General features: G+C 47.0%; 1 protein-coding gene, 1 long non-coding RNA gene and 1 pseudogene across 14 annotated transcripts; 1 reads left to right on the top strand and 2 right to left on the bottom strand.

Annotated features, from left to right (window-relative positions):
* Positions 1–2,553: 2,553 nt before the first annotated feature.
* Positions 2,554–11,444, bottom strand: CDK20 (cyclin dependent kinase 20). 12 transcript variants are annotated; one of them, XM_063696528.1, is made up of 10 exons: positions 10,992–11,435; positions 10,542–10,655; positions 7,748–7,936; positions 7,377–7,498; positions 7,169–7,246; positions 6,397–6,520; positions 6,101–6,171; positions 5,795–5,950; positions 4,694–4,772; positions 2,554–4,258 (listed from the first exon to the last, which is right to left on the bottom strand). In XM_063696528.1, the coding sequence occupies exons 1-10, from the start codon at positions 11,064–11,066 to the stop codon at positions 4,061–4,063; spliced, it is 1,206 nt and encodes a 401-aa protein (XP_063552598.1). In that variant the 5' UTR covers positions 11,067–11,435; the 3' UTR covers positions 2,554–4,060. The 12 variants fall into 12 exon arrangements, with proteins under 12 accessions (XP_063552598.1, XP_063552599.1, XP_063552600.1 ...); XM_063696529.1 differs by having other exon boundaries at positions 7,169–7,231; positions 10,992–11,434; XM_063696530.1 differs by lacking the exon at positions 10,542–10,655 and having other exon boundaries at positions 10,992–11,444.
* A 24-nt stretch (positions 11,445–11,468) lies between these two features.
* LOC101149186 (ETS-related transcription factor Elf-2-like) lies at positions 11,469–14,480 on the top strand (annotated as a pseudogene).
* Positions 14,481–17,192: 2,712 nt separating this feature from the next.
* LOC109028232 (uncharacterized) lies at positions 17,193–21,442 on the bottom strand. 2 transcript variants are annotated; one of them, XR_010130257.1, is made up of 5 exons: positions 21,293–21,442; positions 20,098–20,277; positions 18,294–18,445; positions 17,743–18,034; positions 17,193–17,461 (listed from the first exon to the last, which is right to left on the bottom strand). It is a non-coding gene; the product is annotated as an uncharacterized lncRNA (long non-coding RNA). The 2 variants fall into 2 exon arrangements; XR_002007253.4 differs by lacking the exon at positions 17,743–18,034.
* Positions 21,443–27,044: the final 5,602 nt, after the last annotated feature.

The raw sequence follows: 27,044 nt of genomic DNA, 5'->3' as shown, positions 1-27,044 counted from the left end.
ACCTGGAAAGGGAAGGGGATTTTCTACAGAGTGTAGATTTTCCCCACAAGAAATGGCTTTGTGCTGGGCATTGTGGTTTACACCTGTAATCCCAGCATTTTGGGAGGCCAAGGCAGGTGGATCACCTGAGGTCAGGAGTTGAAGGCCAGCCTGGCCAACGTGATGAAATCCCTTCTCTACTAAAAATACAAAAAATAAGCCAGGTGTGGTGGTGGGCGTCTGTAATCCCAGCTACTCAGGAGGTTGAGACAGGAGAATCACTTGAACCTGGGTGGTGGAGGTTGCAGTGAGCCAAGATCATGCCACTGCACTCCAGCCTGGGCAACAAGAGTGAAACTCCATTTCACACACACAAAAAACAAAAAGAAAGAAAGAAAAGGAAAAGCTTTATGGGTCCATTTTAATATATGTCAAAGAAAAATAAATTTTGGAGTAAAATCCTTTGATTCCCTTTAGGGCCTGTTATCTGTCTTGGGATGTTATACCAGGGTCAGTTCAGAGTGGGTATCTCATTGCTACACAGAATCTGTGTTGTCAGTCTTGGGATCTCTATTTTAATGATAATACTGGTCAGTTTTTCTAAACTCCAAAAGGGAGGGAGTATAATGAGGCATGTCTGACCCCTCGTCCCTTCCTGTCATGACCTGAACTAGTTTTTCCCGTGTCTTTGGAATCCCTTTGGCCACTGATCCATTCAGTCAGTTAGGAGGCTTAGACTTTATATTTGGTTTACATTCAGATAGATAGGTAGATAGATAGATAGATCATCTTATCTCTGTTTCTCTGGAGAAGCACTAATCTAGTGAGACAGCTCTCTTCAACCATCGTGTCTAGAGGCGGTGGCTGACAGTGTGGCCTCTCTTGATGTTCTCCTTGGGCATTTTCACACCTGGGGCTACCATGTGTACTTGCCGCCTGATGTCCCAATACCTGAGGGCCTTGGTGGGCACTCATAGCATGACCCTGAGCAAAGCACAGGCTATCTGCTGAGCGATGGGTGGATGGTGAATGTAATATACAGTAAATTCCCCTTCAAAGATTTAGCCTGTTAACTTCCTTATTTTTTGCTCTCAAACTCAGCTTCCTTGTTCTCCATGCCTCCTTGCCTCTAGTTACTGTAACAACCTTCTCGCCAGTTCTAATCAATAACTCACATCTTTCCCTTGGTTACCCACTCTGCACCCATTCTTCCCACTGAAACTGCACGTCCCATCACTGTAACTCACATCCCCCTTCCCTTCCTTATTTGGAAAAGTATTCACAAATAGCCAATCAGGTCAACTTAGAATGTGTGGTCCAACCCCAACCCCTGGGGTAGTGACACAGAGGTAGGGACTGCATTAGGGATAAAAACCCTTTCTCTCCTTTGTTCAGTGTGCTCCTGTGATCGTGATTGACACACGCAGCACCCTTCTGCAGAAGTAAATTGCCTTGCTGAGAAAACCTTTGCCTGAGTGCTGGTTTCACTTTGCAGCTCTGAGCATTTGTTTCCAACAAATCTGGGGACTCATCCAGGATCCCCATTTTCCTCCAGGAAAGGGGTCTCCAGTCACCTCTCGTGAGGAGATGTGTCCCACTGCCTCACTGAAGTGGCCTCAGGGTGAGGGATCAGGACCCACCTGGTGCAACGAATAAACCCAGACTCTCAGCAACGCGAGAAAAAGTCTTGCAACACCGTGGTGACCAAGTAACTCTGTGCACATACTAAGGTAAGAAACTTTGCAGCAGCAACAAAGTACTTCCTTGGTGGTTGGAATATTCTGGAGGCTTAAAGCACATGAATGGCAACAAGCATGACTGCTGTGCAGTGTGAGTGAGTCCAATCTGCAGTTCTGTGGTCACCTCATACGGCTTAGGGAGGCCCTTTGGGGGTCCCAGCAGGGGTTTATACTGACCCGCCATCAATGCTAAGAGGGGCCTGAAACATTCCAAAGAGGAAAGTGGCCAGAGTGGACGAAGCAAAGGGAGAAGGGTGCAAAGAGCCTCCAGCAGATGGGGTTAAAGGATAAGCAAGAAATCTCTAATATAAGGGATTGAGCCTCAGCAAGCCTCAAGAGAAGAATAGGTAAGAAGTCTCTAGTATGAGAGATCGAGCCTAATTGGAACCCAACATGGGAAATACCCCAAGCAAGACAGGGAGTAAAAAGGATAAAGATAGGGCTGGGCACGGTGGCTCACGCCTGTAATCCCAGCACTTTGGGAGGCTGAGATGGGTGGATCATGAGGTCAGGAGATTGAGACCATTGTGGCTAACACAGTGAGACCCCATCTCTACTAAAAATACAAAAAATTAGCCAGGTGCAGTGGCGGGTGCCTGTAGTCCCAGCTACTTGGGAGGCTGAGGCAGGAGAATGGAGTGAGCCCAGGAAGCAGAGCTTGCAGTGAGCTGGGATTATGCCACTGCACTCCAGCCTGGGCAACAGAGCAAGACTCCATCTCAAAAAAAAAATGGATAAAGATACCAATAAAGATATTCCCCCGATAGTTCCCTAGGTCTCATGTTGAAATATTGGAAAGATAATGAGAGAACTAAACATAAGAAAAAGCAACAAATGATAAAATATTGCTATTTTATTTGGACTCAGGGACCCATCCTCAATCCCTCAATCTTCTGGCCAAAGTTTGGGTCTAATGAGGATGTGATATGTCAACTTCTAATTCAATATGTAAATGATAAAAGTCCAGTTTCTCAAGAAGAACTGGACAGGCCAGGCGCAGTGGCTCACACCTGTAATCCCAGCACTGTGGGAGGCTGAGGCGGGTGGATCACAAGGTCAGGAGATCAAGACCATCCTGGCTAACATGGTGAAACCCTGTCTTGAGTAAAAATACAAAAATTAGCCAGGTGTGGTGGCACGCGTCTGTAGTCCCAGCTACTCGGGAAGCTGAGGCAGGAGAATCACTTGAACACAGGAGGCGGAGGTTGCAGTAAGCCGAGATTGTGCCACTGCACTCCAGCCTGGGCAACAGAGCAAGACTCCATCAAAAAATAAATAAAATAAAAATAAAGGATGGCTAAGAATAAGTTTCTCTAGTCTGTTTTTATCCTTGAACCACAATCATACTCTTTATTATTATACAAACTTTTAAATATTGGTATCTGATACCGTAAGTCCTTCCATCATTTCCTCTTCTGCATCTGGTTCCACTTCCTTCCATGTATCTTTTATAATCACCTTATCAAATTATAATAAGGAAAAAGCACTAGCTGGGATATATTGGGATTTATTAAATTTATAAATTAATTCCACGAACGCTTGTTTCCTTATATACACAGCTGCTTCTGGCTCACGCTCATCCTGAGGGAGTAGATGTTGGTAAACCAGCCTCATGTGCAGAGGGTCTCCTGCTGGATCCCCAACTGGAGCCATCCCTGGGCCTAGACTTCTGTCTCCCTCACTTCTAAATGAGTGCTCAGTGATGTGAAGCACACAGGAGGCCCTCAGGGCAAAAGTGGCTATGCCTGGTGCTACCCTCCCCATGACCCCCAAAAACGAGAGCCATGAGACAATGCCACCTTAGCCATTTCCCTTGAGAGAAATGAAGGAGGAACAGACATAAGGCAGAGCCACCTGAGGTTTTTAGAATCTATATCTCACATACTGAACTAGTGTTTAATGGCTCTGAGAATAAAACCAAACCAAATCTTCCTTCCACTTGAGTTTCCAACATAAGGACACCTTACTCTCTGCACTTCTCCTTGACCAGGAGGCAGCACTCGGGGAAGCAGCACCAAGGCAGGCATCGTCATTCTGCATACGCAGGCCTTGACTGGCAGCAGAGCTCACTGTCCTGATGGGTACGTCAGTAGCACACAGAAGGTAAGGCTCACCGAGCACAGGCCGTGAATCTCCTCTGCTCGACTGGATGTTCTCATACTCTTGGCTGGGAACATGACCTCTGCCTCGAGACCAACCCTCGCAAGGGCTAAGGGGCAGGGTGTGGTGTGGGCCCACTGTGGCCATGGGGAGGCCTTGGAGGGTGAAGCCAGGCAGGTGGCAGAGGAACAGGTGGACTGAGTGGTCCTGAGGAGCAGGCAGACGGGACCAGGGCCAACTTCTCACCCCTCCAGGATGAAGGGCCGAATCAGCTCTGGGTTCAACAGCGACTCCTCAAGAGGCCGGTCCACGTGGAAGTCATGGATGTGGGGGGGCCCTGGATGGGCCTTGGGGGCAGGTCCCCCTAGACGCTGAGGAATCGGCAGCTCAGATGGATGGGCAGGCAGGGGAGCTGTGAAGAAGTACTGATGGAGGAGAGCCTGAGGGTGGCAAGTAAGGAACAGCAGAAGGAAACTAGTCACCTCCCTGTCCCCAGCCTCAAGCAGATGTTCCTTCATCTAAGCATTCAGCTGACTCAGTGTGTCTGGGTGTTTTCTGCGTGTCTACTATGTCTGAAGCACTATTCCAGAAGCTGGGAACATAGCCGTTAATAAAACAGACAAAAGCTCTGTTTTTCTGACATAAGTGAGTGTGGGGGGTAATAAACAAGATGAAGTAAAATACACAGTACGTCAGATAATGATTAGTGCAGTGGAAAAGAGAAAGCAAGACAGAGGAATGAGGAATCCTGGAGAGAGGTTGCAGATCTGAAGAGTCATGAGGGAAGGCCATCTGAGAAGTGACATTTAAGCCAAGACTTGAGACATAAGCAACTGGGACATGAGGCTCCAGGCCAGGGACAAAAGTGTACTGACCCCTGGGGCTGGAGAGGAGTGAGCACAGGGCACAACAGCAGGCAGCGTCATGAGGTGATGGCACCCAAGCATATGACATCTGTGGGTCACAAAAAGGACCCTGGCTTTTCCTCTGAGATGGAGCCACAGGAGGGCCCTGGCAGAGAAGGAATGTGTCCTGTTCTACTTGGATAAAGTTACTCTGTCTGCCAGGTGGAGAAGAGATTAAATGGGATGAGGGGAGACCCAGATTCTGGGAGGCAATCCAAGAGATAAGGGTCACACGGCTTGGGTATACTGTGGACACAGAGCCCACAGGAGCTGCTGACAGTGGAGACCAAGAGGGCATATGTAAACACACGCTGCTGGTGCTGAGTGCAGGGAGGGCACAGGGACCCCTGAGAGAGACACCCTGACACCTGTCAGCCCATGCTCCTGTGGTCATCGTCCTCCCAGGCCTACCAGCCATAACCAGCCTTCCTGGGTCCTCTCTTCCAGGCCTCTGCCCACCATTTCTCTCTTCAGCGAACACCTCCTCAAACATCTCATGCTTAAACCTGCCCTCCACCAGGAAGCTTTGCTTGACCCCAAAGTCGGCCTCGCCTCTCTCCTGGGGCTCCCACAGCTGGAGAACATGACCTCTTGTGACCTTTTGGACCTGGAGCTACCTCACCACCAGGAGTGCCCCGCGGAGGTAGGACTGATTGTTTACCATCTGTGCGGGGCCCAGGACAATCCCTGCATGTGCCAGATGTGCAGAAAATACTTGCTAATGGAATAAAGGAATGAGTCCCCAGTGACTCTCCTACTGTATCTGCCACAGGGTCAGGGGCAGCCCAGAAACCTGCACTCCCGGTCACGCGCTCTCCTGAGAGTTGGGCATGCCCCTCGTATGGGCCACCCTCAGGGGAAGTCTGGGGATGTCCAGTGGGGTCTACTCATGAGAGGCACACCTGCTCCAAGGCCCCTGTCCCCTGGGTTCCAGATGTCCGGTGCTGGTCCATGCCAATCACAGGTTCTGAGGGTCGCTGATGTGATGGGGTCACATGGCTACCAAGTACAGAGTACCAGGGTGATGGGGAGGGGAGCTGAAGGAGCAGAGACTACAGCCTCTCCCCCTACCTTGGAAGCTGCGATGCGCTGGCGAGGAGGGTAGAGGAGGAATTGACCCAGCAGATCCAATGCCTGGGGAGAGACGTCGGGCAGCACCTCCTCCAGGGGCATGGGCACCTGCTCCTTAAAGGAGATCTTGTTGTAGTCCGGCAGCTCAGTGAGCTCCTGGGCCAGGGAGAAGGAACAGGGTACAATGAGAGTAGTCCCCGACCCTTGCCATGCTCTCTGCTGTCAACTCTCAGCCCCTAACACACACTCACATGGGGGGTGCTCTCCCATCCATGTGTCTCCCTGACCCATCATTCATTCACTCACCCACCCCTGTATTCCTTCATCCATCCCCTTGCGCTCTCAGATGACGACTCTGTGCACAGCTTGCTGAGACACTGCACATGTGTGTACTGGGGTGAAAAGGGACAAAGGACAGGACCTACCCCAACCCAAATGACAGCAGGAAGGAGGAAGCCCTGAGTTGGGCCAGGACAGTGGTCCCTGTCCATCAAGGGGGGTTGGGGCCAGGAGAGAGAAGGTTCAGGGGAGGGAGTGGTTACTTGCTGTTGGGAGTGGAGTAAACCTGCCCCACACCCACCTCACCAAGGGCCCCTACAAACCGGCCAGACTTGAGGGTTTGGGGTGCCCAAGATGCGAAGCACATAGCAAAGCTGTTCAATATCGTTCTTGCCCGGGAAAAGGGGGGACCCATTCAACAGCTCCCCCATGATGCAGCCCACAGACCTGTGGACACAGAGCCCCAAGCAGGTCAGAGATCTCCCACCATGGACCACAGACCCACCCACAGAGCAGCTCTAACACTGCACTCCAGGGCAAGGCCCCACAAGCCAGCCCTGGAGCCTCAAGTCCAGAGGCCCAGTCCCTGAACCCTCAAAGCTCTCAACCCTAGAACCCAGAGCAAAGCCCCAGCTGTTCCAAGACTTCTCAGAGACTCCTGCTCTAGGACACTTCTGGGGCAGACCTGCAAACCTGCCCCAAATCTCAGACCCATGGGCACTGCCAACTATCTTCTTGCTGCAAAACAAGCTCAGAGCTTTCATGTCCAAGGACACAGGCCTCTGACCAGCTCAGAGATGCCATATCCTGGGATCTAACTCCAGCACATATCGGCTCAGACCACCTCCCCATCTAGCCCAGAAAGGTTACCACCTGGGACCACCATTCTCATCCCACCTGGCCCCCACCCAGCTCGAAAACATCATAGTGAGGAACCCCAACCCCAAAGTGCTCAGAATACCCCAACCAGGGAAGACACCCTTAAGGAAGCCTAAACTCCCACCAGGGAAAAGACCACCAGACAGCTCAGAGGCCTCAGAGCCTAGCAGAAATCCATGAGCCATGTTACCCTTTGACCACCCACAGGGGTCTCACCACAGATCGACGCCCTGGTCATACTGGCGGGCACCATACAGGAGCTCGGGGGCTCGGTACCACCTGCGAGGAAGAGGGCTGGCAGGCACTGGGCTGAGAAAAGGATGCCTGGGGAGGTGACCCCAGCCCCACAAGCAATGTCTGGAGAAAAGGCCCAGAAGCATCTCTTCCCCATGGAGAGGACTGGAAGGGATCTGGCCCTCCCTACCTGGTGGCCACCTGGTGTGTGTAGAGGCGGCTGCCGTCTGGGGAAAAGACTCGAGCCAGGCCAAAGTCCGCTATCTTGAGCTGGCCTGAGGCGCTGATGAGCAGGTTGGCAGGTTTCAGGTCCTGGGAGTACCAAAAGAAGCATCAGTCCCTCCAAATCCCCCATAGGACCTTGGGACAAGCGGGCTTGGCAGTCTAACCACTCAGGTCAGCCCCGGTCCCCGCCTCCTCCAGGGCCATGCCCTGGCCGCTTACCTGGAGGCCTTGACCAGCTCTGTCCCAACTTCTTATCACACCTTTTACAAGGGCTAGCCCCATCCCCAAGCCAAGTCAGCTCCCCAGACCCCATGCCCGGCCTATGCTGAGACTGACCCGATGTACAATGTTGTTGGCATGGCAGAAGGCGACGCCCTTGAGCAGCATCTGCAGGTAGCTCTTGACCTGTGCCTGCGCTAGTGGCCTCTGGGCATGGCGCACCACCTCGGCCAGATCCGACAGCATGAACTCAAAGGCCAGCACAAAGCCTCCACCGTGTGGGAACACAGCCTTCAGTTGCACCACCTGTGGGCAGGACATCCTGTTAGCCCCCAGACTCAAGTCACCAGACCCTCTCTGTGACCCTGAGACCCCAGCCCATGCCCTGACAGAGGACCCTGTATCCAAAAAGACAGTAAGCAAAGAAGGTGACGTGGACTTGAGCTAAGAATCAGAGAGCTCGATGCTCATGATTTGCTCTGCTCTCCTGAGATAAGGTGTGCCCCTACTCTAATTCTCCATGAACACTAAAAGTAAAGGTCTAAAAAAGTTCATTTAGTGGCACCATCTGGTCCGCCCACCCAGCCTACCCGCCTGAAAATCATCTGGATGGTCACACATGAGATGGACAGGTCTCCTCCTGTTTCCTCTAGAACCACCGAATCCCAGCACCAAGGAAAGGACACCAGGAATCCCACCTTTCCCAGTGCTGGGACAGCTACAGACACATCACAAACACTGAGGCCACTACTGTCAGAGGAGCCAGGCTACACAGAGCAGTGAGCTGAGAGATAGGACTCTTAATGAACTCACAGCACAAAGGACAAACAATTTAACAAATAAATGAATAAAAGGGATATATTCAGATTCTGTAAGTACAGGAACCAAAATACAAGGGGGCTGGGCATGACGTCTCATGCCCGTAATCCCAGTACTTTGAGAGGCCAAGGTGGGCGGATGGCTTGAACCCAGGTGTTTGAGACCAGCCTGGGCAACATGGTGAAACCTTGTCTCTACAAAAAATACAAAAAACTAGCCAGGCATGGTGGCACGTGCCTGTAGTCCTAGCTACTTGGGAAGCTGAGGTGGGAGGATCACCTGAGCCCAGGAGGTTGAGACTACAGGGAGACAAAATCACACTTCTACACTCCAGCCTGGGTGACAGAGTGAGACCCTGTATCAAGAATAGAAAAAAAAATCAACAGAACTAGAAGAGGATAGTGTGATTCTGTGAGTGGAGAAAAGGATACTTCTTTATTTAGGTGGGGTGGGGCTAGATGAGGACCCAGTTTGTGGGGATCTGGGATAAAGCTCTGAGCAGGAAGAAAAGCAAGTGCAAGGCCCTAACGCCAGCACAGAAGGAGGCTAGAGGGATGTGAGTACATGAGGTCGTTTAAGGGAAGGATGTGTCTGCCTTGTTCTGTGCTCCTGGACCCTAGATAGGTGCTGGTTACTGGAGAGATGCCTAAGAAGTTGTGTTGAATGAGAGAAAAGGGAGAGGCCAGCTGGAGGTGGGCACATGGTGATAGTGCTCTAAGTGTGAAGAGAAGCCACCAGGGCTTTTTATGCAGGGGAGCCGATGACTTAACTTACACTTTTGACAAAGCCCTCCGGACTGTGGCTATGGAGAGCAGTGGGGAGGCTGCCGCTGTCATTCTGATGAGTGGTGATGATGACTTGGGCAAGGAGCAAATCTAGAGTATGTTTTAAAGTTAGAACCTTCAGAATTGCTGACCAACTGGATGTAGGGACCATATCACCAGCTTCCTTATGGATCTCTCTCCACCTATCCCACGCATGGCTGTCTGGAAGCCCTTTTATCTTCCTCAAAAAATCAAAATGGCCTGATTGCTGTTTTTGGATTTTTCAGGTAGTACACAACCATTTAACAGATCAAAACACATGCACACATTCAGGTAAGACATAAAATCCAACAGAAAAAGAACAAAAGAAAAATCCTACAGTCAATCTTAGAGTGTATTCTACCAGACTTTACAACAGATATGGCACACACAAATACACATTCACATATATAATATTTCCAAACAAAACCCAGATGACACAAAATTTTATAACATGCTTTTGTCATCCAATATATCATGCATATCTCCAGGGAACAGCAAAGATAAGTCAGAGGATCACAGAGACCCAACCCTGTTACTCTCCAGGGAGTCAAATACATTCCCTATTTCGACATGGGTGAGAGAGAGCACCAAAAGAGTAATGACACTAGGGGTGAAAGATGCCCCTCTTCGTGTTCCAGCAGCCCCTCCCGGTACCCTATCACAGCACGAACCACACTAGGTGGGCCCTGTTGCCTCTGTCTCTTGTTAGCACACTTAAGTCCTCAGGAGCTGGGCTGGAGCTGGTTTCTCTGTGTCACCAGTGCCCAACACAGGGTAGGGCCTATGGGAGGTCCCAAGGGAAGAATGTCTGGACTCTCAATCAAACCTGGGCCAAACCCTCTACTGACTAACGGAGGGCCCAAGAGCTGGTGACATAACCTCCTCCTCTCACCTGAGAAACAGAGATCCTGAAACCTGCCTTGTACAGTAGTAAAGAGGTCTCAAAATGACAATGTATATAATGCCTGCAGAACACATCGGGAGCTCAATAGGTGCTAGTTACATTATAAATCGCTACATGTGTGAATGAATGAATACATTAAGAAATAAGTAGGCAAATGAGAGTGAATGTGTGAGAAATGAAAGAAATACGTAAATAAAGGTGAACAAGTGGACAAAAAAGGGCAAAAGCGGGTAAGGAGGCAGATGAATGAGCAGTGTGTGTGAGTGACAGCGGGAGGAAATCCCTGAAAGCTGGTGAAGGCGTAGCTGGGAAAATGAAGGCACAAAGAAGTGGGAACGAGCGACGGAGGGTGAGAATACGATGCCCCCCCTCCCCTACTCACATACTGATTGTCCTCCATCTCCTGCAGAGCCTTAATCTCCCGCAGGGCCTGGTTAGGGAAGCCGTCCTCCAACCGCCTTAGGGCCACCTTCTTGAGGGCAACTATCTCGCCAGTCTGCAGGATAGAAGGCAGACACTGCCAGCCCACCCTCGGCTGGGAAAGAGAGATGAAGGTGGGTGGGGGGAAAGTGGTTGAGAGAGAGACACGCGACCCCGGCTCGGCCAGAGGCCCTCCTCGGGGGTCTAGGACTAGCCTGGGACCCAGCCGCTGGAGTAGGGGACCAAGCCAGCTGTGCGGAGGGAAGCGCAACGGCCCAAAGTAGGTTTAGAATATGAGTAGGTTTTAAAAACTGTACTGGATGTAAAAAGGGAACCGAAACAGTTTAGAGCGTTAGCCGGAGGGTGGCGGGGGCACACCCCCGCCAGGCTGCCGGCCGCGGTCCAGCCTCACCTCCACGTGCTTGGCCTTGAAGACGATGCCGTGGGCGCCCTCCCCGATGCGGCCCAGGATGCAGTACTGGTCCATCCCGCTGCAGTCGTGGGCCTGTGCCCCTGTGCCCCTGAACTTCCAAACTCCACTTCTCGTCCGCCACACGCTGATCTGAGCTCGCACGCTGTTGCCTAGCAACAGCGCGGCAGCTGACCACTGGGGCGGTTCCTGTAGGCCACGTCACCAGGAGAACGGAAGCTGCGTCGAGTCAGGGGTGACAGCTCCGGGCCCCACTGCGCCTTTTCCTAGCCCTCCGCTGTCACGCAGCAGCAAGCTTAATCCCGCATAAAAAACGCATGCGCCGAGAGCGTGCCCGCAGCAGGGCCCACGGAACGATGACAGCAGGCACCTCCTATCTGCCCCCGCCCCCGGCGTCACGTGACTAGCTGCGCTGGCGCACGCAGCCGGGAGGGGCGGGCTCCTTCCCCTGGCAAGCCGGAAGGTCCGCACCTGTAAGTAGAGGTTCCGGCTTCGACCACGCGCAGGTGCTGTTTTCTAGCTCCGAAAGCCAGACACTATTGATGCAGACAGACAGGTCCCGGGCTGCGTTGTGGAAAGAGGGTCTGTGGGTCCTCTTGTCTTAAAATGTCAGTTGGCTACGTGTACCCACAGATTTTTAAAAGGGCATACTCTGAGGGCCGGGCACGGTGGCTCACGCCTGTAATCCCAGCACTTTGGGAGGCTGAGGCGGGCGGATCATCAGGTCAGGAGTTCGAGACCAGCCTGACCAACATGGTGAAACCCCGTCTCTATTAAAAATACAAAAAAATTAGCCGGGCATGGTGGCGTGCTCCTGTAATCCCAGCTACTCAGGAGGCTGAGGCAGAAGAATCGCTTGAACCCGGGAGGCAGAGGTTACAGTGAGCCGAGATTGCGCCACCGTACTCCAGCCTGGGTGACAGAGCGAGACTCTGTCTCAAAAACTAAAACTAAAAATAAAATAAAAGGGCATACTCTGACCCAGACAGGACAGAGTAGGCCTTAAACTTCTGAAAGGATGCTCAACTTCACATACAATAAACAAATGCAAACTAAAGTTACAGTTTTTCACATATTGGATGGCTAAAGATCTCAGGTCTAATAGTTCATTGACCAAGCTACGGGAAAACAAGCACTTTCATACATTGCTGGTGGCAGTATAATTTGACGATGTTGATCAAATCACAAATGCACAGACCCTCAGACTCAGCAAAGCCACTTCTAGCAATTTCCCCAATAGACACCTTTTACACATGTGAAATGACATGTACAAAGTTATTCCATTGCAACGTTGTTTCAATGGCAAACTACTGGAAACCACACAGATGTCCATCATTGGTGAAAGAAATTAAGCGGATGCAAATAAATGGAAAGATATCCTGTGTTCTTGCATTAGAAAAACTAATATTTTTAAGACGCCAGTCCTAACCAAAGCTATCTATAGATTCAATGAAATCTCTATCAAAATACCAGTGACACTCTTCACAGAGATAGGAAAAACAATCCTAAAACTCATATGGAACCAAAAAAGACCCCAAATAGACAAAGCAGTCTGGAGAAGAAGGAAAAGAAAGTAAGCTCCAAACATCATACTGCCTGACTTCAAAATACACAATACACTACAAAGTTATAATAACCTAAACAGGATGGCATTAGCATAAAGAAAGACAAATAGACCAAAGGGACAGAACAGAAAGCCCAGAAATAACTCCATGCATCTACAGCCAACTGATTTTTGGCAAAGTGCCAAAAGCACACATTGCAAACAGGACAGACTCTTCAACAAATGGTGCTTGGAAAACAGGATGTGCACACACAGAATGAAACTGGATTTCTATCCTTCACCAGATAGAAAAATAAACTCAAATGGATTAAAGACACAAATATAAGACCCCAAAATATGAAACTACTAGAGGAAAACAGCAGAAATGCTTAAAGACATTGGCCTGAGCAAGATTATTTTGAACATGACTCCAAAAGAGAATTGAAGCTGCTGAAGCCCTGCTTCCTATGAAATCTCCCACCTACTTGAGGGATTCAAGAAGTCCTGAATTTATCCATGTTGCTATGAGGCCAGATATCATTACAGAAACTGTAGTGGAGGTGTCAACTGAGGGGTCTGAACCAATGGATACCTCTCCTATTCCTACATCACCAGATAGCCATGAACCAATGAAAAGGAAAAAAATTGGCTGTAAACCAAAGACCCAACAATCACCAATTTCCAGTGGGTCTCCTGAGTCAGGTATAAAAAAAAAGATGAGAGAAGGAAAAGGAAACATAATATATTTGTGGGAGTTTCTTTTAGATCTACTTAAAGATAAAAATATTTGTCCCCTGTATATTAAATGGATTCAGAGAGAAAAAGGCATATTCAGGCTGGTGGATTCAAAGGCTGTCTCCAAGTTTTGGGGAAAGCATAAGAACAAACCAAACATGAACTATGAAACTATGGAATGAGCTTTGAGATTCTATTACCAAAGGGGAATTATTGCAAAGCTACCAAAAGGGAAGTCTTGCAAAGGTTGAAGGACAGAGGCTTGTATATCAGTTTAAGGATATGCCCAAAAACATAGTGGTCACAGATGATGACAGAAGTGAAATCTGTAATGAAAATTTAGCAGGAGCTACTGATAAAAAATCATTGGAACGAGTGTCACTGTCAGCAGAAAGTCTCCTGAAAGCAGCATCCTCTGTTTGTGATAAAAAAATTCATCCCGCATAAACTTCTCCAGAGCAGAGAAAAGTGTAGCTAGAGTCGTGAATATCACTTCGCCTGGTCACGATGCTTCATGCAGGTTTCCAACTACCACTGCATCTGTATCAGCAACAGCAGCTCCAAGGACAGTTTGTGTGGCAATGCAAGTACCTGTTGTAATGACATCATTGGGTCAGAACATTTCAACTGTGGCAGTTCAGTCAGTTAATGCAGGTGCACCACTAATAACCAGCACTAATCCAACAACAGCGACCTCTCCAAAGGTAGTCATTCAGATAATCCCTACTATGATGACAGCTTCTACTGAAAACCAAGAAAAAATCACCATGCAGCCTGTCAAAATTATTACCATCCCAGCTACACAGTTTGACTTTGTCAACTGCAGACAAAGTCAAATTTAACTGGATCAGGAAGCATTAACATTGTTGGAACACCACTGGCTATGAGAGCACTTACCCTTGTTTGTTTCAATAGCCCATGGTACACCTGTAATGAGACTCTCAGTGCCTACTCAGCAGGCATCTGGCCAGATTCCTCCTCTAGTTATCAGTTTGGTCATAAAGGGGCCAGAGGTTAACTCAGAAGCAGTGGCAAGAACGCAAGAACATGATGTGAAAACTTTGCAGCTGAAAGAAGAAAAGCCGACAGGTGGAAATGAGACAGTTACCCACGTAGTGCTTGTCAGTGTACCTTCAGCTATTGCCCCTTCCTGTAACTATGAAAATGATGGACTAGTGACATGTGAGAAATAAAATAGCAGCTCCACCATGTGCTTCAGGCTGTTAGTGGTAGTAGTGACATAAACATTTGCAAGGGAAGTCATCAAGAAAAGCCAAAGAGGACTTTAAGACATTTTTAATGCTTATAAGAAAACAATTAGCCAGGCACGGTGGCTCTCAGTCCCAGCACTTTGGGAGGCTGAGGCAGATGGGTCACCTGAGGTCAGGAGTTTGAGACCAGCTTGGTCAACATGGTGAAACCCTGTCTCTACTAAAAATACAAAAAATAGCCAGGCATGGTGGTGGGCACCTGTAATTCCAGCTACTTGGGAGGCTGAGACATGAGAATCACTTGAACCCAGGAGGAGGAGGTTGCAGTGAGCCAAGATCGTGCCATCGCACTCCAGCCTGGGCAACAAGAGTGAAACTCCAACTCAAAAAAAAAGAAAAAGAAAAAAAGAGAAAAAGAAAACAATCAAACTTACTGGAAATAAATTACCTGTCTCATGTTTCAGTGGGAAATGAACTACGTATTAAGATGCTGACAGAAAACTGCCTCTTACAGAAACAACTGAACCCGTCAATCAAAAGAATTGAAAGCAGCTCACTATGAGATCAAGTTACACTAAGACTTGGAACACTAACATTCTGTAAGAGGTTATGTAGTTTTCAGTGGGGAGGGGTTGGGATGGTGATCTCATTGTTACATATAGCAATTTTTGATGCATTTTATATGCATCCCAGCAATTATTACTGTATTTGCACAATAATCACCTAACTGGTGCTAAGTGAAGACCCTGCTAATAGAGGTATTTTAGAATGTGAATTGAAGAATGGATCCAAAAACTTCAGAAAGAGGATAGCAAAAGAAAATCTAGTGATATATATATACACATATATATACATATTATATATACATATATACATATATATCATATATAGTGATATATATATCACTATATATCACTATATATATGCACACATATATATACATATATACGTATATACATATATATCACTATATAGTGATATATATAGTGATATAGAATATATATCACTATATAGTGATATATATAGTGATATAGATATATATCACTATATAGTGATATATATAGTGATATAGATATATATATATCACTATATAGTGATATAGATATATATATATCACTATATAGTGATATAGATATATATATCACTATATAGTGATAGATATATTTATCACTATATATCACTAGATATGTATCACTATATGTACACACACATATATATACATATATATATATCTTATAGCTTAAGCTAATTTAAAACAAAGCCCTCAGACTTTTTGTTTTCTTTCTTAAAATAAGCTAATGGCTTGTTCGTGTAAAGCTTTTTTATTAAAAGAAAAAATGTAAAAATCTTGTACCTAGCACAGTATTGTTACAGAATTTACGTGTAACATTTTATATGGTAGTTTAAGTCTGTCAGTTTCTTAACTGTGGACAAATTAACAAATGGCTTTGGCCTTTTGCTGTAACATGCCTGTGTCACTCATTCAGCCCTGGCATTTGTGCAGATATATCAGTTTCAGTTCTACTGTCTCTAGGAAGTTTAGGCTCAGCATGAATTTTTGTCAGGTAGCTCTAATACCTGGAGCTTTTCTTTCTTTCTTTCTTTCTTCTTTCTTTCCTTTCTTTCTTTCTTTCTTTCTTTCTTTCCTTCCTTCCTTTCTCTCTTTTTTCTTTCTTTCTTTTCCTTCTTTCTTTCTCTCTCTCTCTCCTTCCTTCCTTCCTCCCTCCCTTCCTTCCTTCCTTCCTTCCTTCCTTCTTACAAACAGAAATACTAGATATAGCAATCCCACTATTGGGTGTATATTCAGATAAAATTAAATCAGTATGCTGAAGAAATATTTGCGCTCCCATGATTATTGTAGTACTATTCACAATAGCCAAGAAATGAAATCAATCTAAGTGTCTATCAATGCATACATAGATTGTTACAAATGTGGTATATACACAGAATGGAATCCTATTCAGCCACTAAAAACAATGAAACCTTTTAATTTCCAACAACATAAGTGACCCTGGAAGACATTATATTAAATGAAATAAGCCGGACACAGAAAGACAAATATCACACGATCTTACTTATATGTGGAATCTAAAAGGCTGATCTCATAGAAGTAGAAAATAAAACAGTGGTTGCCAGAGACTGGGGAGGGAGTGGTTAACAGGTACAAAAGTATGATTAGATAGCAGGAATAAGCTCTGGTGGCCTATTGTACAGCAGAGTGGCTATAGTTTTCAATAATGTATATTCCAAAATAACTGAAAGAGAGGCGTTTACATGTTATCACTACAAAGAAATGATAAATGTTCCAGGTGATGGTGTGCTAATTACCCTGAACTGATTAACACACTACGTATACATGTTTTGATATATCACTTCGTATCGCATAAATATCTATAAATATTATGTATCAATTAAAAATTTTAAAAGAGCTGGACATGCCCTCCTAAATGAAATTAATGATCCAGTAGTGGGTTGCAACTTATATTTTGAGAAATACTGATTAGTGTTATCACAATAATCATGAAAAAGCAGTGAAAGCTAAAATAATGAAAGAAGTCACCACCAAGCCGTGGTGCTGGGAGGTGAGAAAGAAGAGGGAGGACAGCTGCTTTTCATCACATGCTCTTCACTCATTTAACTCGTTGTTATGTGAATTCATTGATTTGATAAAAATGAAAAGCACAACAAAAAAGCTAAGCAAGCAAGAAAGGCCTTTAATTCTTTTCCTGGTTCAAGTTGTTCCTGTTGTGGTTTCCACAGCCCTGATTCAGTTCCCTGGGATAAGAGCCTGCCCCTGGGTTGGAGACCCAGCACCTGATCCTCACCTACTCCTGATCTCTTTCAGCAATGATGTATCTCTGTCATATCCAAACTTGCCTCCAGCTGGTTCGGGAACATTCATGATGTCAGCATGGAAGCCAGCAGGACAACTTGGAGTGGGTTCTTCAGCTTGTCACCAAAGGCTGGGGGCAGAGAATGAATTATTTCAGGAGGCGGATCCTGCTACCTGGCTGACTTTACTACCCAGGTGAGGAGGGCATGCTGGCCTCATGCCCAGGCCATCTCTCCAGTTGGAGGACAGGGCCACAAACACCTCCAGCATGGCTTTGGGGAGGCCCAGCTCCAACATGACACTGCAGTTCCTCATACTATGTTCTCACAGTCTGGGTATAGGTTTTTTATGCTTATGGAGGCTGCAGGCCAGAAAGAACTCAAGGGAGCCCTTGCACAGGGCATCGTGTACCTCCCAGCCTTGGCCTTCTCTCTCCAGCCTTTCCACTGCATTTTCCTTTTCTGCAACACCCTGCAGCATTCCAGGAAGAAGGTATAAGAGGTGAGGATTCCTCCTGATGCCAGTATTTGATCTGTGCTATGCTTGGAATTGTGTGAGTCCAAGCTTTGTTTTTAAGGGCAGAGCCTGAGTAGAACATGAGGCAATTCTGCAACAGGCACAGTGACGATGATGGACCATTGTGTCTGTGGCTGTGATTTCAGTGGAGCCCTTCTTTTGCTATTGCTGGGGCAGTTTGCCATTGCTGGAAAACAAGGGGTGCACACAGGGTCACCAGCCAGCCTAGACCACAGTTGAAAGCCACCAAAGCCACTGTGTCAGCCATAGGCCAAGGACTGATGCAAAACCCTTCCTCCTCCTAGACCTTGATGGGAGACAGCGTAGAAGCCAAGACATCCTGGAGAGACAGGGGCCAGCATCTGGGCTCCACCTGCAAGCTTAGAGCCAGGTGCAAAGATGGGAATCTGCTGTAGTTGGGAGAGAGAGGAGAGTCAGGACCTCACCTTTTGAGAAAGCTCCTCAGCAGCCCACACTTGAGAGAGTCCATAAGGCTGCTTTTCTTGGAACCTGAGTGGCCAAAAAGCCTGCGCTTGATTCTTGGGAGCAGTTTCTGCGTGGGTCAGGGCTATTAGATGAAGAGTCCTCAATGCATATCCTGAGCATGGATGAGAAAAAGCCAGTTAGTGACAACAACAACAACAACAAAAAGTTTCAAATGACTATTCTCATGGTCCGTAACCCCTGGTCTGCAATTATTACTAATGTTGTAGATATGTTTATTTCTGTCTCTAATAAATTGTTTTAAAACTTCAGATAAAATTGATATAACAAGAAGTCCAAGCCAGAACAATCAGGCAAGAGAAAGAAATAATAGGCGTCCAAACAAGAAAAGAAGAAGTCAAACTATATGATTCTACACCTAGAAAATCCTAAGGACTCCACCAAAAGAATCCTGAACTAATAAATGTTTTGATATAGTTTAAGGATATAATACAAATGTACAAAATAAGTAGCATTTCTGTATAACAATAACAAGCTGAAAACCTAATAAAGCAAGCAATCCCACTTACAATAGTCAAAAACAAATAATATGTAAGAATACATCTAACCATGAAGGTAAAAGATCTCTACAAGAACTACAAAACACTGCTGAAAGAAATCAGAGATGACACAAACAAATGGAAAAACTTTCCATGCTCATTAATTTGAAGAATCAATATTGATAAAATGGCCATACTGCCCAAAGCAATCTATGGATTCAATACTATTCCTATCAAGCTATCAACATCATTTTTCACAGAACTAGGAAAAACTATTCTAAAATTTATATGGAACTAATAAAGGGCCCGAATAGCTAAAGCAATCCTGAGCAAAGAGAACAAAGCCAGGGGCATCATGCTACCAGACTTCACATTATACTATAAGGCTACAGTAACCAAAACAGCATGGTACTGGCACAAAAACAGACATGCAGACCAATGGAACAGAATAGAGAAACCAAGAATAAAGCTGAACACCTACAGTCATATGATCTTCAACAAAGTTGACAAAAATAAGCAAAGAAGAAAGGACTCCCTAGTCAATAAATGTTCCTGAGATATCTGGCTAGCCATATACTGAAGACTGAAACTGGACCCTTACCTTTCACCATATACAAAAAGTAACCACTATGGATTAAAGATTCACATGTAAGACCTCAGAATATAAGAACCCTAGAAGAAAACCTAGAAAACAATGTTCTGGACATCAGCATTGGCAAAGAATTTACGACTATATCCTCAAAAGCAATTGCAACCAATACAAAAATTGACAAGTGGGACCTAATTAAACGAAAGTGCTTATCCACAGTAAAAGAACTATCAATGGAGCAAACAGACAACCTACAGAATGGGAGAAAATATTTGCAAACTAAGCATCTGACAAAGCCCTAATATCCAGAATCTATAAGGAATGTAAACAATTGAACAAGACAAAATTAAAAACCAAATAGCCTCGTCAAGAAATGGGCAAAAGACATTAACAGACACTTCTCAAAAGAAGACATGCAAGTGGCCAACAAAAATGAAAAAATTACTAACCACCAGAGTAATGCAACATTACTAATCATTAGAGAAATGCAATTTTTCACACCTTTTCACTTTCAGAACCCAGTAGAGCTATTGAAGCTTTACAGCTCATGGGGCCTCTCTATGACTGGGAACTCTTAAGAGTTTTAACTCTCAGCCTTGCTCACACTGGGCCTCAAGCAATTTGTCAGTTGCACTTTGCTTTCCCCACCCAGTTGTTTGTTCCTGTGGAGGTCTCTACCTTTGGGCTTCTGAGGCTGTAAGTTGTGATTTTTGGTATTACTCTGTCTCTCCAATTATGGGGTCGTGGTTTGCTCCATGACTTCACTTGCCTGAGGGGTCTAAGAAGAATCGTTGATTTTTCACGCATGTTTTCCTTGTCCAGACACCCAAGAGTATGTCCTTCTCTTGGGCATAAGATCTGAAATTATATTTAGGTGTTAATGTGTGGTGAAGAGTGGATCCAGCTGGCATGCTCACAATGACCAAATTGTGTTGATCATATTTTAATCCAATACATTGCTCCACTATTAACTTGCAAATAAATGACACATTTGCTTTCTAGACATATTCCAGGAAGGCCAAAGAAACTGGCTTCTTATCGATACGGAATAAGTCCCCTGGTGAATTTCTTTTAGGATAGACCAAAGCTGATCTAGAACATAATCTTTACATACTTGGATCCTTCCCACTAGACAAGAAAGAACATCTGGGCTGAAAGGCTCCATTAGAAGAGCAATGTGGGATGGTGCTATGCTGGCAACTGGTAGTCCCTGCCCTACATCTTTGTCGAGGACTGGAGCCCGGAGTGGGCCATGGTCAACTTACATGTTGAAGTGAAGACCTACTTCTAGGTGTGCATGTGCTTATTACAGATATGCCAGGTGCTAAGTACCCCAGGACTACAGTAAAAATAAGAATACATGCTGTATCCACGATCAGGAGGCACACAAGCCAGAGCGCCAGCTGTGGAATCGCACAGCCCGGGTTCAAAGCCTGGCTGGGCCATGACCACCTGAATGACCTGCAGAAAGGTCTTAGGTACATTTGTGAAAAGAAGTGGAGATCCCGCCTGCCAGGAAGGGATGTGGTAAGGGGCAGCATCCAGTCAGGTCAGGGCACCGCGTCCTCTCCTTGGAAACCTTCGTAGCGGGGCTGGTGGCCCTAGCGGCCAGGGTGGCCATGTAGAAGGTGGGCCTGGCTCCAGGCGGCATAGAGGCACTGGAGCAGCCCTGGGGTAGCCTGGTAGCATCCGGGTGGCCCCATGCTCGGCTTCCAGCGGGTTCTGGCCCTGTAACCCAGGGGACAGGGCCGGCCAATACAGGGCCACTGGGTGCCAAGGAAGCGCCCAGGCCAGGCGCCAGGCGGGAAGGGCTCTGACATGTCAGCCCGCATACCCCACAGCCCCACAGAGGGACCCATCCGAGGCCACACACCTGCCCCCAGCAGCAGGATGTCCCCAGGTGTTAGAGAGTCCTGCTCGGCCCGGCGGAGGCGGGCGTGGTGGGGGTGGGGCTCTCTCTTTTGCCCTTTGACCCCTCTGGTAGGCGCCCTAGGGCGGGGGTGCTGCCGCGCGCTTCGGCGCGCCCTGGTTCTGTCACCAGCCCCACTGGGACGTCACAATCGCTCAGCCGTCCAGTGCGCGCCTGGAGAAAGAGAAGTGGGCGACTACGGAGCAGCGTCTCCATTACTGACCGTTTTCTCGCCATTGTACCCACACAACTTGCTCTAAATGGGCAATTTATTAAGTATATTTTGTCCCTGTTCCCGCCGCAGGCCCCTGCCGGGCCGTCGCCCACAAGCTCCCATAGCCCGTGAGTCCTCTCAGCCTGGCCCGGCTCACCCTGTGGCACCCACGTCTACCCCGGGCCCTTTCCGATTCCTCTTTAACCCTCAGCAGAGTCGCGGGCCTTCTCCAGTCAGCTTCTACAGCGCGCCTAGGAGACCGTGTCCTCTCCCGCCAGACACGGGCGCCCCCCTGGGGGTCCTGCCTGCTGTGGGCTGCGGGCTCCCCTCAAGGAAGAAACCCGTGCTGTCTAGTGGCAACTCCATGATGTTGGGACACCCCAGCTCGGTGAGGATCCCTCCTCCCAGCAGCAAGTTCACTCTCCAACTGCCTTCACCACGTGAGCAGGTGGCTGGGGCTAGGAAGCTGATTCCGATCCCAGCCAGGCCGCCGAATAAGACCAAGGTGAGGACCCAAGAAAAGCCCAGAGCAGTGATAGAGGAGGAGGGTCAGGTAGAGACCCAGGAGCAGGAGGACAAGAAAAGCCCCCTCTCTCGGCAGGACATCCGCTTCCAGGGCCCTGGAGACCCAGGGAGACCTCAGTTCCTTCAGGTGCAGTCCGGGGCCCCTAGAGGGAAATGTTTATCCCAATTGCTTGACAGAAAATAACTTGACTGACAAGGCCCAGGTGTCTCCAGTGAGTTCCTGCTGGGAAGGCCATGTTGTCCCCAGCTCACACAGCCCAGCTGGAGGGGTCCTTCCCCTTAAGAAGCCTGACCCATCTCCAACAGTGCTCCTTGATCCCGCCCGGGGCTGTTTCCTGCTGCCAGAGAAGGTGGCCCAGGAAGTGCAGGATAAAGACCACCTGCTCAGCCCCCCAGGCTTGCTGATGTTGGGGAAGAGCCTTCAGCTCTTGCATCAAGGAAATCTTTTCCACCCAGAGCTGCCAGCCACAGGCCCCGCAAATAAATTGTCAGTTACAACTTCTGCCGCTGGCCTCTACCCTACAATTAATTGATATGGGATAGAGCTGAGTTGCAGTTAGACCTTCCAGGAACAACGTTTACAGTCATATTTGATGAGTTCTGAGCAGAAGTTCTTATTCTGGATTTTGGGAATTCTGTGGGGGATTCTTGGGTAGACTTCAGGGCATCTGTAAACCCTCTAAACATGTAATGTGTATGTAACATGTATGTTTATCTGCATTTTTCTGGGAAGTGTGTTGATAAATTTCATTAGATTCCTTATGGGGTCTATGATCCCTAATCAGATGTTGAAGCTAAAAGTCAGACGCAGCCTGTGGCAAATAAAACACACAGATGGCTCATGGTGAATGATGGGTGTGAGGCCAGAGGGGAAGGACAGTAAGAAACACCAGTCACATAATTTCGGCCTTCTCCTTCAAACCTACCACAGCCTGGAGGCTCACTCAAAGAAAACAGAGCTGGTTTCTCTTCCCCTGCCCACCACACAGACTTGCCAAGGAGCAGCAGTGCAGTAGCCAAACAGCAAGCGTGAGAGGAGAGAGCTCCTCCTGCTCCCTGACTAGGTGCACAGCCAGTGGACAAAGGAGAATTCCCTTGCCCTGAGGGCTCTTCTTGTTGCCTGGGTACATGAAGATTTCTCTGTAGACCAAGATGTGGTGCATATCCACCACCATAGAGCTCACATACCTGACCCCATAGGGAGCACTGCTGTCCTACAAGGCAGAAAGAGAAGAGACAAAATTCAGTGGCCTTCATGATTAGTCAGTACCTGCTCTGGGGTCACACATCCAGTTGGGGTGACCTCTACATTCCTGACCCCCTATCCTCCACCCACTAGTGTAGAAATTGAAAAGATTATACAATTGTGCATTTCATTCATTATGAGCCCCTCAAATGTCAACATGTGATTGGACTTATTAAATGTAGGACTACTTAAAGTAAGAGACAATATCCTGTAGCAATCTTAAGAGAGCAGCTAAACAGATAAAGAGAAAGAAAGAAAAGAAGAAAGAAAGAAAGAAAGAAAGAAAGAAAGAAAGAAAGAAAGAAAGAAACAAAGAAAGAAACAAAGAAAGAAAGAAAGGGAAAGGAAAGGAAGAAAGAAAGGGAAAGGAAAGGAAGAAAGAAAGAGAAAGAAAAAGAAAAGAAAGAGAGAAAGAAAAGAAAGAAAGAAAGAGAAAGATAGAAAGAAAGTCTATATGAACAACCGTTGTTTGGTAGCTCCTTGAAGCTCCTGCTTGAATCACTATGGTTCACAATAGTTTTAGCTTTCTGAGAAGCAGACTTCCTTAAATAATGACTACTCTTCTCTTACTGCATGCAGTGTTTATACGTGGCAAAATCTTAAACACCTTTAGCAATTATTTAAAGAAATAAAACAATTTATTTGTAAACTGCGATTTCACTACTCACACATGTAATAAAAAGGATGTTTGACCAGAGAGAAATATGTCAAAGGTCATGATGTTCCTTAGAGTAGGTATAAGAGGTAAGTCATGACAATATGATTACATTGCTCCCTGAGGCAGGTTTGGTTTTCCCCATTCAGTGACCCATCTGTGATTTCTTTCTCTAATCTGATAATTCTCTGACAGTGCACAGGGAGACAGCAAATTCCTTAGGGCAGCCATCAGGTGTTTTGTGTTCCAAAAATATTTGGGGTTAACTCAGCATGGTATCAGTCATGAGTAATGACAAACAAAGTAAGCTTCAAAACTAGTACTTTGGCAAAATAACCTTTCCAGGCTTTAAAGACCTGAACACAACTAGACTGAGTAATGGATCAAGAACGGAGTAAATGCCAGTAAGATCAAATGTGAACTGATGTCCTCTCAAGGTGTTTTGGTTAGAAACTGCATGTGTGTGTGTGTGTGTGTGTGTGTGTGTGTGTGTGTGTGTGTGTGACCAACAAATCATTAAAATAAGTTAAGATGGAAACCAAGCCTGGGAAATCTCTGAACAAAGCCAGTGAGGCCTCCTAAGGGACCTCAACCTTCCTTGATTTGCAGACATAAGTGAAACCTAATTTGAAGTATTTCTTGTAAATGCCTACACAATACTACAGCACTTGGTCCCTGTAGGCTTATCGCACACTGAATTATTCTTTTTTTGTAGTAATGTCTTGCCACTCCAACCAGACTGCAGCTTCCTGGAGATGGGACCATGTTCCTTATTTGCCAGTCACAGGTGCTGAGTAAATATCCTGCCTTTCCTCTTGTTATGATGGAAGTGGTGTCCGACTCCTACCTAAAGCCCATCCTCTTCTTGTCTTCTTGACCACGGGGTGGTCCGTGAGACAGGGCCAGTCCGACCTGAGCACCCCTCAGTCTCCTGGTCTCTCCTGGGGCCCCAGCCTGGCCATGCCTGCTTGCAATGCAGCCTTGGGTGCCCACAGAGGGTACCTCCTAGGGCCCCACATCATAGCTCCTGTGCTGGCAGACCATACCTGACCAGCAGAGAGCTCCAGCAGAGTAGCCCCACAGACATACACCAACCTGCTAATGCCCTCCCCCCATTGCAGTCTCCCCTGTGCTGCTTTGCCTGCACACACTTGCCCACAGCCACCCCCCATATGGCTTTGCCGGAGCATATGTGTACGGGTAGACCTTGCCCCCACTAATGCCCCACCCCTGTGCCAAGCTATCACCAGCCTGAAACTAGGCATGGAGAATAATGGACACACATCCACCCTGAGTGGTCACTGCCACCCAGAGGAACACACACAGAGGACACACACACTCCTGCACCCACCAGCACCCCACCCACATGCTAACACCATCACCAGTGCAAACACATGTAAGACGCCAGCTGGGGTGCCCTTCCTCCTGACACCATGCTGCCTCTGCCACTGCTGTGAACACCTGCACAGAGGCCGGCAACCTAGCACCCCACCACAGTGGACAAGCATGCACCCCGCCACAGCGCCACTGCCACTGCTGCTGGCACATGCAAATGAGGACAGATTCCACTGCCACCACCCTATGAAGCGCTTTGGCTGGCACCACCCATACAAGTGTTGTGACCAGCTATCTGGGAGAACCTCCATACCTCCAGCACAGTGGATTCCTAACCTCAAGGAGAAAGGGAACAAAGTCAGCCCAGTAGAAGTCCAGAATTAGAGCATGCAGTCCAGAAGTTGGGAGCTGAGCTTTGACCCCCTAAAATCTTCCAGAAACAAAGCCAGTCCACTGAACCCACCTTGTACCACAATCAAACCCTCAAGGTTATCAAATAGGATAAAAGAAAAAAAAACCCATCCAAAGGACAGAACTTCAAAGACTGAAGGAACATCAGCCCACACAGATGAGAATGAATGCAAGAAAGTTGACAACTCAGAAAGCCTGTGTGCCTTCTTTCCGCCAGATGACTGCATTACCTCTCCAGCAAGGGTTCTGAACTGGGCTGAGATGACTGAAATGACAGAAATAGAATTCAGAATACAAACAGGAAGGAAGATCATCGAGATTAAGGAGAATGATCTTCCTTCTCCTAATCCAAGGATGCTAAGAATCACAGCAAAACAATACAGGAGCTGACAGACTAAATAGCCAGTATGAAAAGGAATGTAATCAACCTGATAGAGCTGAAAAACACACTAATCGCAATCGCAAGTATTAATAGCACAATAGATGAAGCTGAGGAAAGAATCTCAGAGCTTGAAGACTGGCTTTCTGAAATAAGAGAGTCAGACAAGAATAAAGAAAGAAAGAATAAAAAGGAATGAAAAGAAAACCTCTGAGAAATAGAGATTATGTAAAAAGACCCAATCTATGACTCATTAATGTCTCTGAAAGAGATGGAGACAATGGTGGAAAACACATATCGGGTTATCACCCATGAGAACTTCACCAACTGAGCTAGAGAGGCCAGTAGAAAATTCAGGAAATGCAGGGAACCTTAGTAAGATACTTCACAAGAAGATCATCCACAAGACACATAATCATCAGATTCTCCAAGCTTGAAATGAAAGAAAAAATGTTAAAAGCAGCTAGAGAGAAGGGTCAAGTCACCTACAAAGGGAAGCCCATCAAACTAACAATGGACCTCTCAGCAGAGGTCCATTTCCCATGAGTCACAGGGAATGATCAACATTCTTAAAAGAAACTCCAACCAAGACTTTCATATCTAGCCAAACTAAACTTCATCGGCAAAGGAGAATAAGATCCTTTGCAGAAAAGCAAATACTGAGGGAATTCATTACCACTAGACCTGTCATCTCTAGGAACTCTGGTTTTATAGATCACATCTGGCATTGCACCAGGTGGAATTTGTGAAAAATGTAAAGAACTATTACTGCTAATTAGGCAAGCCTAATGCTCTAACAATTGTCAAAAACAAAAATGAGAACACAAAATACCAAACCCCGGAAGCAGTGTTTTCTCATTCGTTTCCTCCCTCCATTCCCCTTCCAGCAGATTCCTGAAAACAGCCTGATACATATTCCTCTTCCCTTCCAGATACAGAATTGTGTGTTCT

The sequence above is a fragment of the Gorilla gorilla genome, chromosome 13, assembly GCF_029281585.2.
Source record: "Gorilla gorilla gorilla isolate KB3781 chromosome 13, NHGRI_mGorGor1-v2.1_pri, whole genome shotgun sequence".
Classification (NCBI taxonomy): Eukaryota; Metazoa; Chordata; class Mammalia; order Primates; family Hominidae; genus Gorilla; species Gorilla gorilla.
The sequence above is the reverse complement of the archived record's forward strand: the minus strand, read 5'-3'. Positions and strand labels throughout refer to the sequence as shown.

What these genes read in the sequence shown, in the direction of transcription:
- CDK20 (XM_063696528.1), bottom strand. Translation starts at nt 11,066, where the DNA reads ATGGACCAGTACTGCATCCTGGGCCGCATCGGGGAGGGCGCCCACGGC. An exon ending in ATGAAGGAATACAGGGGTGG is followed by an intron (nt 5,951 to 6,100) that starts GTGAGTGAATGA and finishes TCCCTGGCCCAG; the next exon opens with GAGCTCACTGAGCTGCCGGA. An exon ending in AGCGCATCGCAGCTTCCAAG is followed by an intron (nt 4,773 to 5,794) that starts GTAGGGGGAGAG and finishes TGTGACCCACAG; the next exon opens with ATGTCATATGCTTGGGTGCC.